The sequence below is a fragment of the Nuphar pumila genome, chromosome 4, assembly GCF_984573655.1.
Source record: "Nuphar pumila chromosome 4, dmNupPumi1.hap1.1, whole genome shotgun sequence".
Classification (NCBI taxonomy): domain Eukaryota; kingdom Viridiplantae; phylum Streptophyta; class Magnoliopsida; order Nymphaeales; family Nymphaeaceae; genus Nuphar; species Nuphar pumila.
Window position 1 is genome coordinate 139,185,261 of NC_143252.1, and position 15,300 is coordinate 139,200,560.

Sequence of the window (15,300 nt, forward strand, 5' to 3'; positions counted from 1 at the left end):
TATGTTTTGGTATTTGGATCCCATCGAGATCTATATTTGATGACTTAAATCCATAATAAACTTGTTAAAACACGTAAAATGGTGGACGGATCGGGTCATATGATCTAAAACGAAGTAATTCAACCCATTAACCATGACTGTCCAAGTTGTCCGCACATCGTCATCAAACAATGGACATTTGGAACACAACATCCGAGTATGGTTCAAACTAACGTTGGACTTGGTACAGTTGTTACGGAACAAAAAGAACCAGTGTTCTGTTCCGTCTTTTTTGTTCATTTCATCCAATCATGGACAAGCCATCAAACATACCCTCAGTGCACACTTTAACTGGTGTGAGAAGTTTTTTAAGTCTCATGTTGAGATACTATGCAATCAATCTGTGAAAATGATCTCAACTAAGACTAAGAGTAGGTTGGGTCTGGTGTATAGATAGGACCTCACTGTTTATGAAGTAGTGGTGCACTTGATTTTACCATGGAAGATGAGAACATGAATTCCCAATAGTTTGTGTTGGACAGGCCATTTTTTATTTTGTGTCATTTATCTTTCATATGAATCTCTTTTCTCCAGCCATATACACGAAGAATTTCTGTATATATATAAGCGCATGTAGCACCAGCATTCATAAGTACTGGTGTTAACATGGGTTTGTAAAGCACCTATGTAATGTTGATCTCAAAAAAGCCCTATTTTTAAAAAAAATCTATTAGGAAACCTGCAAACATAAAATGTTGTGATCATAGTTCAAAAAATGCCATTATTTTCAATTTCTCATGATTTTAAGAATTTTTTAATAATAAAGAATCTTTCCAGCTTTTATTCTTATACTATTTGAGAATTCTGAGATTGTCATAAAGCCAAGTTTTGTTCATATTCTTCTAAGATTTTATCTTTTTAATGCAAACTATATTTATGGTATACTGTAATGTTGTGCTTGTGTGTGTATATGGGCACATTATGTCTTTCATGTACGCACATATTATGTCAATCTCTTCAAATTCTTATTTTGGTGCCTACTGCACTTTTTGTTTTATGTAATACTAGCCTATAATTGGTTTTTTGTCTAGATTTTGCGTGAAGATGAGCATATTTCTGAAACATCATCATGTCTTTTGATTTTATTTTTTCAAGAAAATGTACAATTTAAGCATTTCACTCACCATTTGTGCACAGTTTATTTGCTAATAACACCATGTCATTCACCTCTTAGATGCATGTACGATGTGTTCATCATACCCTTTTTCAGTTTGAGTGGAAAGTGTATACTTTTGTCAGGTTAGGGATGAGCTGGAACATCTTCTTGACGACAATGAAGACATGGCATATTTGTACTTGACAAGGAGGCATGGACAGAATCAACAATTGGAAGAATCTGTACTAGCAGAAAGATCAAATAGCCTTACCATCTCATCTCATTTGCATCATGTAGTTTCAAGCAGCCAGAGTAATGGAAGCTTTATTGCTAGTGTTCATTCCAATAATGATGATGTGGAAGATCTTGAAATGTTGCTTGAAGCTTATTTCATGCAGCTTGATGGAACGCTTAACAAAATCTTGTCTGTGAGTTTCTATCCCCTTGCTTTAGGGAATTTAACTTATGAGTGCTTTCATAGATTACTACTAAAATAGTAGGAAAATATTTAAACTACCATCCTCTCTTCATGATATAGCTAATCATCGAGAGTGCTACTAAATCCTAGGGAATTTTTAAACTGCCATCATCTCTTCATGCTATTAAGTCATGTTGCTGTCTTTGTGCCTAGATATTCCTAACGTGCCCACCTACAGGGTTCGTGTCTAGTAAACTTGTTCATAGTTATGATTTTTTGTAGTTGCATGTACAATGTAAACTTTGTTCATATGCTTTCATCAAAGAAGACCATAAGGGCTCCAGTCCCTCTGCTCACCGGGCTAGGTGGGTTGGCTTAAGGCATTCAAATTGAAGGATGTCAAGAGTTCGATACTCGGGGTATGCATCCCTTGCCGCAAGGAAAAAGTAGCGGGCTCCTTTGGTGGGAAAGGAGGCTAGCTGAGGGTTTTAACAACTTGAAGGTGGGCTATACTGTCACAAAGTGGCATGGAATCTGAGACAAAAGGAAAATAAAAAATAAATGAAATCCAAATGCATTATTATAATGCATTTGGCTAAATACAACAAACCATGCATAGCCAAGAAGGACAAGAAATAAAGAATAAATATTTTATTAATAAAAAGTATTCATAAAATTTACAAGGTAACCTCACTACAGCACTCATGCGCGCGCACACACACACACATTACTTACATCCTCTCTCACCTTACACTTGTACACACACAACACTTATATAAGAGAGAGAGAGAGAGAGAGAGAGAGAGAGAGAGAGAGAGGGCTAGCCCGATGGCTAGCTTGTCAACCTAGTTTAACCAATAAAATAAATTAAAAATGTCCTTTTAAGAATGACTAAAAGATATTCAAATGCCTATCTACCTGTTAAATAGTACATATATAAATATATATATATATATATGTATTTATTTTTCTTTTTTATTTATTTTTATTTTAGACTATTTGGACTTAGTCAACTTGACTAAGCCCCCAATGGGTAGATTTCTAGCTGTTGGACTCTCCCAATAGCTAGAAATCTAGCTGTTGGGAGTGGTCTCTCTCTTTCTCTTTCTTTTGGCTCTTCTTCCCCTCTCTCCTCTCCTCTCTTTAGTATATATAGGGGTCTTTCCCTCTTTGTATTGTATGCATTTTTTATACTTGTGATGTTTAATAAAATCTATTTTTTATATTGTGAGTCTTCTTGTGTGTGCCCCTTTGTGCGTTTTGTAAGTGTGTTTCTTAGAGAATACTTGTGTTGTTCAGTTGATATTGGTGGACACTTTGGTTTGTGATTGAAGGCTACTTGGTTCTTTATATAGTATCAGAGCTTGGTGATAAAGCTTGTTGGTGATTCAAATCCAAGTATACGTGATCGTGGTCGTGCATTTGAAAGTCTTTTCTCAAGTGTTCATGTGATCCTTCTTTGGTGCTTCTTGGTGGTGCATCTTCTCCAAATTTGTGGTGGAGTGCTTGTGTTCATTTTCTTGTCTACTCTATATCTCTCTCCCTTCTTTTTATCCTTCTTATCCCTTGTAAAAATAGATGACAAAGATAATGTCACCATAATGCCCATTAAGCTTAATGATACTAACTATGTGATGTGGGCTTTTATCATGAAACATCACATATGGGGAAAATGGTTGTGGAGATTAGTGGATGGATCTGACCCGAAGCCAAAACTAACCCTCACTAAGGTGGAAAATGATAAAAAAAGTACCTCTTTCCGATAAAGAGAGGACTAAAGTTATGGCTAATTATGAAAAAGAGTGGAGAATGGGACATGCCACGATTATCTCTTAGCTTATCAATAGTTTAGATATTAAAAAATGTTTTAGCCTTGCTAAGTTCGAGCACGCTAATAAGGCTTGAAAATACCTTAAAAATATGTATTCCCTTAGAGATATTGCACATGTGTGCAATCTTCAAGATAAAGTTCAAACAATGGCATAAGGGGACAAAAGCATTAGAGAATATTAAAATAATTTGTCCTCCCTATGAGAAGAGTTGGCTCTTCTAGTGCCTAAGTGGCATTGTGCCGAAGATATTGAGTTTCACCAAAAACAAATTGATGTGGAGCATTTTTTTCAATTCATCAATAGCTTGAGACCCAAATTTGAATCAACCAAATCGACTCTCCTTCATAGGGGAAAAATTCCCTCTATTATAGATACCATTGAGGAATTAAATATGAAATAAAATCGTCTTAAAAAACGTGTCTCCAAGAATGAAGATGATTCTGTTTTGGTCATCTCAAGGCCGGGAGCCTATTCTCGTACTTATAGACCACCTCACTTTGGGAGAGAAGAAAATGAATATGACAAAAGAAAAGTCATTTGTCATTAGTGTCATGAACCGGGGCATATTAAACCTTTGTGCCTTAAGCTAAGAAGATGGGAGGACAAAAGCTACATAGAAAAGAAGGTGGCTACGGTTGAAATTGTTAAAGTATATATATAATATACATGTTAATGTATATATATATATATATAAATATATTTATTGATGTAATAGGTAAAACCCATTAGGGGTATTTTAGTCATTTCATCATATGTAATAGATTGTGCTCATTAGGGGCATAGCAGTAAACTTTTTAGGTATTTCTAGGCTTTTGTATATAAATGTCCTTTAGCTAATAGTTAGAGGGCATTTAAGCCTTTGTGATAGTCATTGGGAGCTCACCCAACTGCTCTATTTCTAGTTGTTGGGGAGGGTCCCAAGGCTTTCTCTCATGTCTTTGTGTATATAAACGGTAGAACCCCTCTTGTATTTTAAGCTTTCTTAGGCATTCTTCCAATAAGATTCTTATATTTTTTATGGTGTTTCTCATGCCCATAAGTGACATTGTATTTATGATTGTATCTTGACCCAAAAGTGGTCTCCATTTGTGTATGTTGTTCTTGCCCATAAGAGGCACTTGTTTGTGTTTATCCTATTTCATTACATGGTATCAGAGACTTGGTGCTCTTGGGTTGTAACTTGTACGTGAAAATCAAGAGGAGGATCATGGGATTGGTGGAACATTGGTTCGTTGGTTTGTTGTCTCGGAAAGCACACCATTAAACTTCTTTAACACATTTCTTGTGATCTTCTTCATCTTTTCTATTCTCTTCCTCTTTCTTTTCTTGGTACAATGGTCGAAAAGTAGTTACTGTTGTTCTCATCAAATTTAATGGAAAAAATTATAATATGTGGGCCACCGCCATGAAAAGAATTTTAGTTGGCAAAGATTTGTGAGACTATGTTGATGTCTCTATATCGGAACCTCAACCTATTCTCACAAAATCTATTTGTGGGAAAGTTGGAATTACGAAAGAGGAGCCTCTTAAAGATAAAGAGAGAAAATATATTTTTAGACTAAAAAAAGGCTATTAAAGTATGGGATGTTGGACATACCATGTAAAAACCGAATTTAAAAAAAAAAAAGGATTTGAATCCAGGTTGGATTCGATCCGATCCAACCCGAATCCAGTTCCACTCAGACCCCTCATTCCCCATGTTCTTATTTAAACCCACTGTAGGGGGGGGGGTCTTTTACAAGAACGCAAACCCCCCCCTGATTTTTTCTCTCTTGCCTGACCCTCTCGTCAAAGCCGGAGCCGGAACCCCCCTTTTCGCTAGCAACCTCCAGCCCTCATGTGTGCTCTCTCTCTATTCTCTTTGTCTCCTTCTGCTTCCTCGGTTCGCAGGGAGGGGCATCGCCCCTTCTCTGTTCTCTCTGAGGTCGGGGGAGGGGCGCAACCCCCTCCCCCTGTGCTTTGAGTCAAGGGAGGGGCATCGTGCTGCTCCCTGTTTCGCCAAGGAGGGGTGTCGCCCCTCCCTGCCCCCTTTTTTCTGTCCTCTTGAGTAGCAGGGGAGGGGTGTCGCCCCTCCCTGCTCGCTCACTCTCTCGTTAGCAGGGGAGGGGCGCAACCCCCCCCCCCCCCGCTCTCTCTATCTCATATCGCATGGGAGGGGCGCCGCCCCTTTCCCTGCTCTCTCTCACATTTCGGCAGGGGAGGGGCACCGCCCCTCCCTGACTCCTAGTTTCAGTGGAGGAGGGGTGCCGCCCCTCCCTGCTTCTTTTTAGCCAAGGTAGGGCACTCCCTCCTTGCTCTCTCTCTCTCTCTTTAGGTGGGGCCGGGCTCGGCCTAGTAGCCGAGCCCAGCCCACCCCATCTATTGCTCTGTCAAGGTTGGGGCCAAGCTCGGCCTGGCTGCCGAGCCCACCCCACCCCTCTCTCGGTTTAAGTTGGGGCAGGGCTCGGCCAAGTAGCCAAGCCCACCTCACTCTCCATACTATCAGGTCGGCGATCAGGGACATGCCCCCTTCCTCTTTCTTTCTGTCAGGCCGACGAGCAGGGGGGCGACCCCTGCCCCCTCCATGTTCAGGTTGTCCGGTGGGCAGGGGCTGCGCCCTTCCTCTTTCTTTTGTCTGGTCAGCAGGTAGGGGCATGGCCCTGCCCCTTTTTCTTCCTTTGTCAGGTTGGTGGGCAGGGGTGCGACCCCTGCCTTTCCTTTCCTGTCAGATTCGGCCCTTCGTGCGGGTCGACATTTCATTGTTGTTAAGAAATCACTCTTTGTCTTTTTCGCAGTACGCACACCCCATCAACGCAATGGATGCAACACGTACAGCAAGGCATAAGCCTTTAAAGGCCTACGCTCGGAATCGTCCGCGAGGCCGACCATCTCCGAGGTAGGGGAAAGTTGCGCAACAGATAATGGATAAACTAAACTAAGTATAGAACATTTAAATGGAAATAAATATATATATATATATATATATGTATATATATGTATGTTTTTAACTCAAGGACGCAGTTTTGCGATCCTTGTCCTTGTTCTTTCCTTTATGTCATTTACTTTGTCGTCGTGCTTTAGTGCACACTCTATTGCTTACGCATTTAATTCAAGGATGCAGTTTTGCGATCATTGTCCTTTCCTTTATGTCATTTACTTTGCCACCGCGATGTAGTGCACAGGCTATTGCTTACGCATTTAATTCAAGGATGCAGTTTTGCGATTCTTGTCTTTTTTTCCTTATGTTATTTACTTTGCCGCAGTACTTTAGTGCATAGGATACTGCTTACGCATTTATTTAGCTGAGGTACGGTTTTGTACCTCGTACACTGCTAATGCATTTATTTAGCTGAGCTACAGTTTCGTACCTTGTGCACTGCTTACGCATTTATTTAGCCGAGGTACGGTTTCGTACTTCGTGTATTGTTTACGTATTTATTTAGTCAAGGTACGGTTTCGTACCTCGTATAATGCTTACGTACTTATTTGCTTATTACTTTGCCGTTGCTCTGCAATATGCACAAGCCTACATTATGAAATCCTTACATAAATGCAACCTCGTAGGACATGCATGCGCGTATTCTTTTCTACATGTTTCCCACTTGCCCTTTTTTTCGAAAGACACAGGTTTGCACATGGGCACTAAAATTTTAAAGGGATTCCTTGCGAGAATCCAGTTTTCCAAATGCGTATTTTTGTAAAGCAATGTCTACTCACTTTTAAGTTGTGAAATTATAACTAAGCTTTCCCAAGTCGGCATATTTGGGAGAAATTTTTACAACTTCGGTTGGAGCTTCCGATATGACTTGGATAACCCCGGTTGGGGGCATGAGCATGTGTTTGGGTGGGGTTTTGCTGAGAAACCCATACCCCATTTATTGCACAGTATCCCAAGACATGTGCAGCATGTTGATACTGCGATAAATGGATGAGAGATTTGTGGCAATCTGATATTGTGCAAATTGCACAAGGATGTACAAATGTTTTAAAAAGACTAGATCATGTCAAACTAAACTAAATAGTTGCATCGTTTCTTTTACGAAACAATGGAGTTAGGGTTTCTTCTGAGAAACTAATACCCCTTTCATCGTAGCGGTACTATTAGACATGCACAATATGTTAGTACTACGATGTTTAGATGAGAGGTTTATGGTAACCTTGTAGCATGCAAATACAAAATGATAAAAAGGAAATCACATAAATAGTGATAAATGGAACATTAAAATTTCTAAATGAAGTTGGGTTCTTTTGAGAAACCAATATTCCTCTCATCGTAGTCGTAATTTTAGACAGACATGACATGTTAGTAGTACGATGATTGGATGAGAGGTTTGGCGTACCTTAAAGCGTGCAAATAGCATATTGTTGAAATTATATAATGGTGATGATCGCCTTCACAGGAAAGATGCTCGAGTTGGTTTAAAAGACCAGAGCATGCAAAATGGGTCTTCAGTTAAATAAAACCTGACGCACCCATTCGCCCCGCTTTTTTCCATTAAGGGAGGGATGGAATGATACAAAAACTCTGATGGACAGGTTGTTAACAACCACCTCTCGGGCAAATGACTCGGTGTCCCTAGTCATTAGAGTTAGGGGACGGAACTACCAAAAATTATCCTAGATGGTAGATCCCATGGACTTCTGCAGAAGTTGGATGTATCCCTTGAACGAATGGCCTTTGGAGAATCTTCTCTCGGTCACCGACCGTCCCCTTAGGAGCGGACTCAGCTAGCTACCCGAGCTATCGAAAATACATGGCATAATAAACCCTCAGATTAGTCTTAGTTGTTTCTACGTTTTGCACATGTGCATACCCGCAAGTCAGCTAATATTAAAACAAAGTTATCTTGCTCACATCACTTGTTGAATTGCGTATCATGTATGAATTAAATGCATATGCTAGAATTGTCTACATTACTTGTTGAATTACATATCATGTATGAATTAAATGTTTATGCTAGATTTGGTTTATATTGTCATACTTGTACACCTACCAGTTTTTCATGAAACTAACCCGTCTTATGGGTACATGTGATGATTAGGTCGGTACGACAAGCGATAGCAAAATGTCGTAATGGTATCAAGATGAGACTTTTTCCCTGATGTTTCGCTCCTGAGGACATTTCTGTAATTTTGCATAAGGGTTTCCTTGAAAATTCTTCTTTTATATAAACTCTAAATTACTAAAACTACATTTTTACTCTATTTGGTTTTGAATGTACGAAGTTTCAAATCTGTAGTGTAAAGGAAATGTTTCGCAAGTAATGTGCCCGAGGTCCATTGACTTGTTATTTCAAAAACACCATTGTTCTGCTGAATTACTATTTAAAACTCTGATAAAGGAATGATTACAAAGTTTTCAAACTTTTTATAAAAAATTACAAGTCTAGGATTTTGGGGGCGTTACATACCAAGGTTTTATCCTTATTTATGGGAAGTATGTGTGAAGAACCTTGTGAAAATATATTGGAATTCGAGAGAGCCGATTAAGCATGAGTTTATATCAAACAAACTTATACCCAACATGAAGGTGCCTATAAATGGGACATTGCAAAATAAGATTCACAATGGCAAGCAAGGAGAAAGAAGTGTTAGAAAGTACTATACTACTCTTAAAAGACTATGAGACCAAATGGCTAAAATGAAGCCTATTTGGGATACCATTGATGATGCTCGATATAGAAAAAATCAAATCCTTGGTAAGCAATTTTTTCAATTTATGAGAGGGCTTGGGCTCGAATTTGAACATGTTCGAGTTTCTATCATTCACCGGAACAAAAATCAAGAGGAGCTTTCTCCTTTACAAACCCAAGTTTGCATAGAAAAAATAAGGCTAAAATCCATGATCGAATCTAAAGATTCTAAGGACAATGTATTGGTGGTTACTAGACCCAATGCCAATACTTATTCCTATAAGCCTCCTCACTTCTACAAGAATAATTCTTGTAAGGAGCAATGATACGAGGTATGATAGAGAGAAATGATACAAAAGAAAAAACTACTTGTCATAATTGTGGAGAACCGGGACACATTAAACCTTTTTGCCCTGAATTCAAAAAGGATGAGAAAAGAGTAGCTACCCTAGAAGCTACTCAGGAAAACAAGGAAGCTTCCTACTTCGGTTACCAAGGCATGTCCTTGTCTCAACTTGCGGAAGCTCTACAATTGCTCCTTAAAGGCTCATCCTCCTTAACTGTTGTTGCAGTCTCCTCTTCCTTACCTCCCGATATGATTTTTTGGCTCCTAGATTCTGGTGTCTCATTTCATATGACTCTTAATAGTACTATGTTCTCCGATTGTGTTGTTAACTCCAGTAGGTCTAATGTTTTTACCGTAGATGAATCCTCTCTTGAAATTAAAGAAATTGAATTTTTTTTTTTAAATTTTAAAAAAATTTTACTCAAAAAATTAGAATTGTTTTGAAACTTAACTTCAATCTTCTTTCAGTTTCCCAAATAATCGACCATAGTTGTAAGGTCTTCTTCACATCTAACCATTGTTTTATACAGGATCTCCAATCCGGCTAGCAGATTGGGGAAGGACATAGAGAAGGAGAACTCTGTTACATGGACCGGTTGATAATTCCCGAAGACTCCTTTTGCTTCAATATACAAAAATTGGATATTTTTTATGGCATCAAAGACTAGGTCATCCTAGAATTTCTAAATTATCCAATGTATCTCATTTGATAAAATTTTGTAATAAAAAAATCTAATGTACTGACTGTATTTTTGAGAAAATAAAAGTCATTCCTTATCAAGAGAGAACTTTTGTTGCCTCCAAACCGTTTGAATTAATACACTCGGATGTTTGGGGTCCTGCTCTTGTTGCCTCTAAATGACGATTTATTTATTATGTGATATTTGTAGATGATTACTTTCGTTTCACTTGGATTTTCTTTCTTAGGCACAAATATGAAGTTTTTGAAACTTTTAAAATATATCACTACCTTGTTAAGAATCTCCTTAAAACAAACATTTTTATTTTTAGGTCTAATTCAGGGGAAGAGTATATGTCAAAAGCCTTTAAAATTTATTTGGAGAATCATGGTATTTTACATCAAAGATCTTGTGCACACACGCCTCAGCAAATGGTTTGGCCGAAAGGAAAAATAGGCATATAGTGGAAATCACTAGAACCTTGCTTATATCTGAACATGTCCCAAAACACTTTTGGGTTGAAGCTGCCCTTACCTCGGTTTATCTCATAAACAAACTTCCTTCAATGAATCTTTAAAATATTTCTCCCTACGAGAAACTTTATAAAACTACCCTTGACTATTTCAAACTGAGGACTTTTTGATGTAAATGTTTTGTCTTTACAAATAAAAATGATAAACTTTCACCAAGTGTCATTCCTTGTGTTTTTCTTGGTTATGGACAAACCCAAAAAGGATTTAGATGTTATGATTTCAAACATGATAAACTCTATATATCAAGAAATGTTACCTTTATAGAGCAAGAAAGTTTCTTTGATGTGCCTGTTATTAAAAATATGATTACTATTTTCTTGAATGACTTCCTAAATATAATGATGTTATATTAAACAACAATGATGTTATTAATGATGAACCTCGATCCGACATCCAGTATGATGAGTCTAATGGTGTGATAGATACCCAAATGCCTTAGAACAATATTCTAGCATAAAACCAAGCACTCTTAGGAAATCCCTCTGGAGACACCAACCCCGGCTCGGCTAGCCGTTGAGAGCGACTCGGTCTTGGACGTCGGGTCCCTTGTCTCTTTTTTGCACCGAACCCGACTCGGTCCAATTGGCTCGAACAGGGTTAGGTTCGACCCCTACGAAACAATCGTCGCCTCATCCGCTAAAATAAAATTTTGACATCTATTTTAATTACATGTACATTTATTTAGAGTATGTAGTTTTGTGTACTTCTGCCTACTTTAAATTATGTCATAATTTATTTAAAGACATAGGTTTGTGCATCCCTGCTTTAACTCAATTTCAAAATAGTTTTCATGCGAGTTTTTAAATTTGCATGCTCCGATGTTTCGTAAAATAAAACAAGTATTTTACATTCACATGTTCGTGATATTTAGTGTACACATACGCTGCTTGTCCTACGAACAAAATAAGGGTCCCATGCTCACATGCATCAAGGTTGTTGTGACTGTTCTTATCAGACAACTCCCAAACGTTGGAGTGTTATTCAAAAACACCTTTCCAGCCTGGTTCGAACTTTAAAAATAAGTTGAGATTTGCATGACTCAGGTATTCACAACTGAGCCTTCGGCCAAAGCTGCGGGAAATCGTGATTTCCATTGTTGTGATTAGTCTTCCCTCTGGTAAACCAATATCATTTTCATCGTTGTAATACTATCAGACATGCATGTACATCGATGGATGGTTTTGAGGTTTATGACAAACCTTGTTGTGCGATAATGCACCACTTTATGGGAAAATCACGTAAACAGAGATAATCGCCTTCACAGACAAGATGTTCAATTTGGTTTAAAAGACTAGAGTATATTGAATGGGTTGACAGATAAAATAAGACTTGACACACTCATTCATCATTTGGTTCTATCAAGAGAGAAGATAGGAGGTACAAACTCCGATGGATAAGTTGTTAACAACTATGCTCCTCGAGTGACAATGACTTAACGTCCTCAGTCATTGGAGTTAGGGGCCTGGGCTACAAAATATTATCCTAGGTGGTAGATCTCATTAACTTCGCAAAAGTTCGGATGCATTCGCCATTTACTAGTGGCCTTTGGAGAATTCTCTCTCGGTCATTATACGATTCATTTTGGAGCAGATTCAGCTAGTCGTCTGAGGTATCAAAATACATGCAATAATAAACCTCCAAATGGTCTCCATTGTTTTTACGTATTGTCCTGTGAGTACCCACAAGTCGTTAATTATCGAAACAAGATTATGATGTTCCCTCTTCTTTTCTTGAAACCAAATGTTGTGAAACATGATAATACATATGTTAGTCTTGTTCTGATGTCTGATATCGATGCACCTACTAGGATTTCATGAGTCTGACCCGTTTTATAGGATACAAGTGACGATTAGGCTAATGATGCAGGCAATGGCGCGATGATGCGATGATATCAAAAATCCACTTTCTCTGTTATGCGCTCCTAAGCATTTTTTTTTATTTTGTATAAGGGATTTTGTAATAACTCTTTCTATCTAAAACCTTGTTTTGATTTTTCATGGTTTTGAATTAATGTATGGAAATGCGAACCCAAATCCAAGACATTTGGGAACCCAATTTGTTGAATGGAAATTTTGCCTGTAATCCACTCAACGTTCGCCGACTTGTTCTTTTCAAACATTATCTTTCGTTGAACTATTATTTTCAACTCTGAAAAAGGATTGATTGCTATGTCACATGGGTGCGGGGATTCGGCACTTCCAAAAAACCCGGGTGCGGGGGTGCGGCAGGGGCAAAAATGTAATATATATATATAATAAAAGATAAGATTCGGAACGAAGAGATACGTAAGAAGGTAGGTGTTGCACCCATTGAAAATAAGATGCGAGAGAATCGTTTACGGTGGTTTGGACATATTCGGCGAAGGCCTAATGATGCTCCAGTTAGAAGGTTGGAGAAATGGGAAAATATATTAGTTAAAAGAGGTCGGGGTAGGCCTAGGAAGACTTGGATGGAGATGATAGGAAAGGATATGAATGCTTTGAACCTCACCGAGGACATGGCGTTGGATAGAAATGATTGGAGGAAAAGGATTCATGTGGAAGACCCAAAATGAATTTCTTTTTTGGTTCATATCGCTGACCCCAATTGTTTTGGGATGAAGGCGTAGTTGTTGTTGTTGTTGTTGTATATATATAAAGGGGGTCGGGGGTTCCCTTTTTGCTGACAGCTGTTGTCAGCAGCTGACAGACAGCTGTTGTCTGTCAGCAGAATTTAAAAAAAAAAAAATCGCAGCTGACAGACAGTTGCTGTCTGTCAGCAGAATTTTTTTTTAAAAAAAAATCGCAGCTGACAGACAGCTGCTGTCTGTCAGCAGAATTTTTAAAAAAAAAAAATCGCAGCCCTGACAGACAGTTGCTGTCAGCAGAAGCAGCCCATTTCAGCCCTGACAGACAACAGCTGTCTGTAATTTTTTTTAAAAAAAAAATCGCAGCCCATGGACCTAAATGATCCTGGGTGCGGTCAACGCACCCAGGATCGGGTTGACCGCACCCGGTGCCGCACCCTCACCCGCACCCGCGTCGAGTCGCGTCGACGCGGGTGCGGTGACATAGATTGATTGTTAAAGTTTAACATTTTTTCCTAAAATTTACGAGTTCAAGATTTTGGGGCATTACAAATGAGATGAAGTTGGTAATGAACTAATGATCTATCCAATTTTATGCATAGAAATTGGCACATACAAGCAAAAATAAATAAATAAATAAAGAAGATGAGGGCCTAGTTGTTCAATTGTATTGGATATCATATCCATGAGTTGTGTCGTAACTCATCCTAACTTACAATACTCATTATTGTGTATATTGTCTATCATATTGGTAACCTTTTTGTTATTTTCTCTAAGGTGCTATTTGGATGTACTTATTTTTGTCATTTAAATTATAAATAAAAAATTTATTTGTAAATACTAAAAACATATAAAAGCAAATTTTTGGTATCTGGAAGATATTGAGACTTATGTATCATATGTATATTATCATCCTTGTGTGCTATTCCTTTTTGTAATTATATGTACATAACATTCTTTTTAGGGGTATGTTTGCAATTTCTAAAGTCAACAGTTTTTGTCCTGTAGTGGGGTAGAGGGGATGGTCCCTTCTATGGTTGTATTCTTCTCATTGTAGAAGTAATGATTTTCTTCTCATCTTCTACTTTGTTCTCTCTCTCATGGTTGGAACTCTATTGCTTTGATATGATGCCGGAGCCATATTCATTCCTAGAGAGAGATAATTGGTGATCATTTAGAAGGAAAGAGAAAAAACTCAATTTTGGTGTCAGGTATATGCCTGATTTTGCGTGCCCCAAGAAGGGTGTTCGTGGTTAGATTGAGTTAAAGCTTTGCTAGTTCTTGATTTTAGATATTACTCAATTTTATACAGATTTCTTTTTCTGATTTTTTGAATAGTGACGTGAATAGTGTTCAGATTTGAGAAATCAGCTGGTATTGATCTCATTAGGGGTTTTCAATACCTAGATTTGCATTATTTGGGTCATTTTGTGTTAGAAAGCTGTTGGATGTGCTTTGATGGAAGTATTTTCTGATTTGGGAGAGATTTGAGTAGTTTTGAAGGCTATATTGATGGTGGTTTTCCACTATTTTGGCTATCGGGTTTGAGTATTTTGCATACTAATATGAGTTTTGCCTGCTGAACCTGATAGATATATGTCTTGGCTATTATATGCATGGAATCTAAAGATTATTAAAGGCTTTGTGGGTCGGTACATTAAATATTGGTTATCGGTAGTGTGCTTTTGCGCCTCATAAATTTTTTGCCCTATATGGCATTGTCAAAGCTTTGGAATCATGTGCTTGATGCCTGTGGTTCAAGCTATATATACATCTATTTTAATTTGCATATAAACTTTCTTAGATCAGCCTGTTAAAGCTTTGGAATCATGTGCACTTTTTTTTTCCTATGTAGGAAGGCATTTTTGATATCAAGGTGGCATAGGGCCCATCGAAGGATAGTGCTAGTGTAAGAACTGCAAGTATAGCTGACCTTGTATCTTTTCAGTGTTATCTGACTTATGCTTGTCTTTGTAAATCCATTTGCTTCAAATAGTGTTTTTATTTTGCATCCTTAGAACAACAGACCATGTTCAATTGAAGTGCATAACCTCAATCTCTTCATTGATAGTGTTTGCCCATTTTTTATTTTTAATGGCTTTTTGGTAGGCAACAGTTTCTCATACTTTGCTAATTTCATGAAAAACAGGTTTGATAAGAAAATGTGTATAGCTATTT

General features: G+C 38.0%; 1 protein-coding gene across 3 annotated transcripts in view; it reads left to right on the forward strand.

Annotated features, from left to right (window-relative positions):
• The window catches only part of LOC149841280 (magnesium transporter MRS2-4-like), a 29,393-nt gene that overhangs the window by 11,629 nt on the left and 2,464 nt on the right, over positions 1-15,300 (forward strand). For 2 of the 3 annotated variants that reach the window (XM_090004737.1, XM_090004736.1), the window contains exon 3: positions 1,279-1,563. In XM_090004737.1, the coding sequence (XP_089860863.1) occupies positions 1,279-1,563 (285 nt within the window). Of the gene's footprint in view, positions 1-1,278; positions 1,564-14,977; positions 15,032-15,300 lie in introns of all 3 variants that reach the window. The other variant, XM_090004739.1, reaches the window with a different exon arrangement.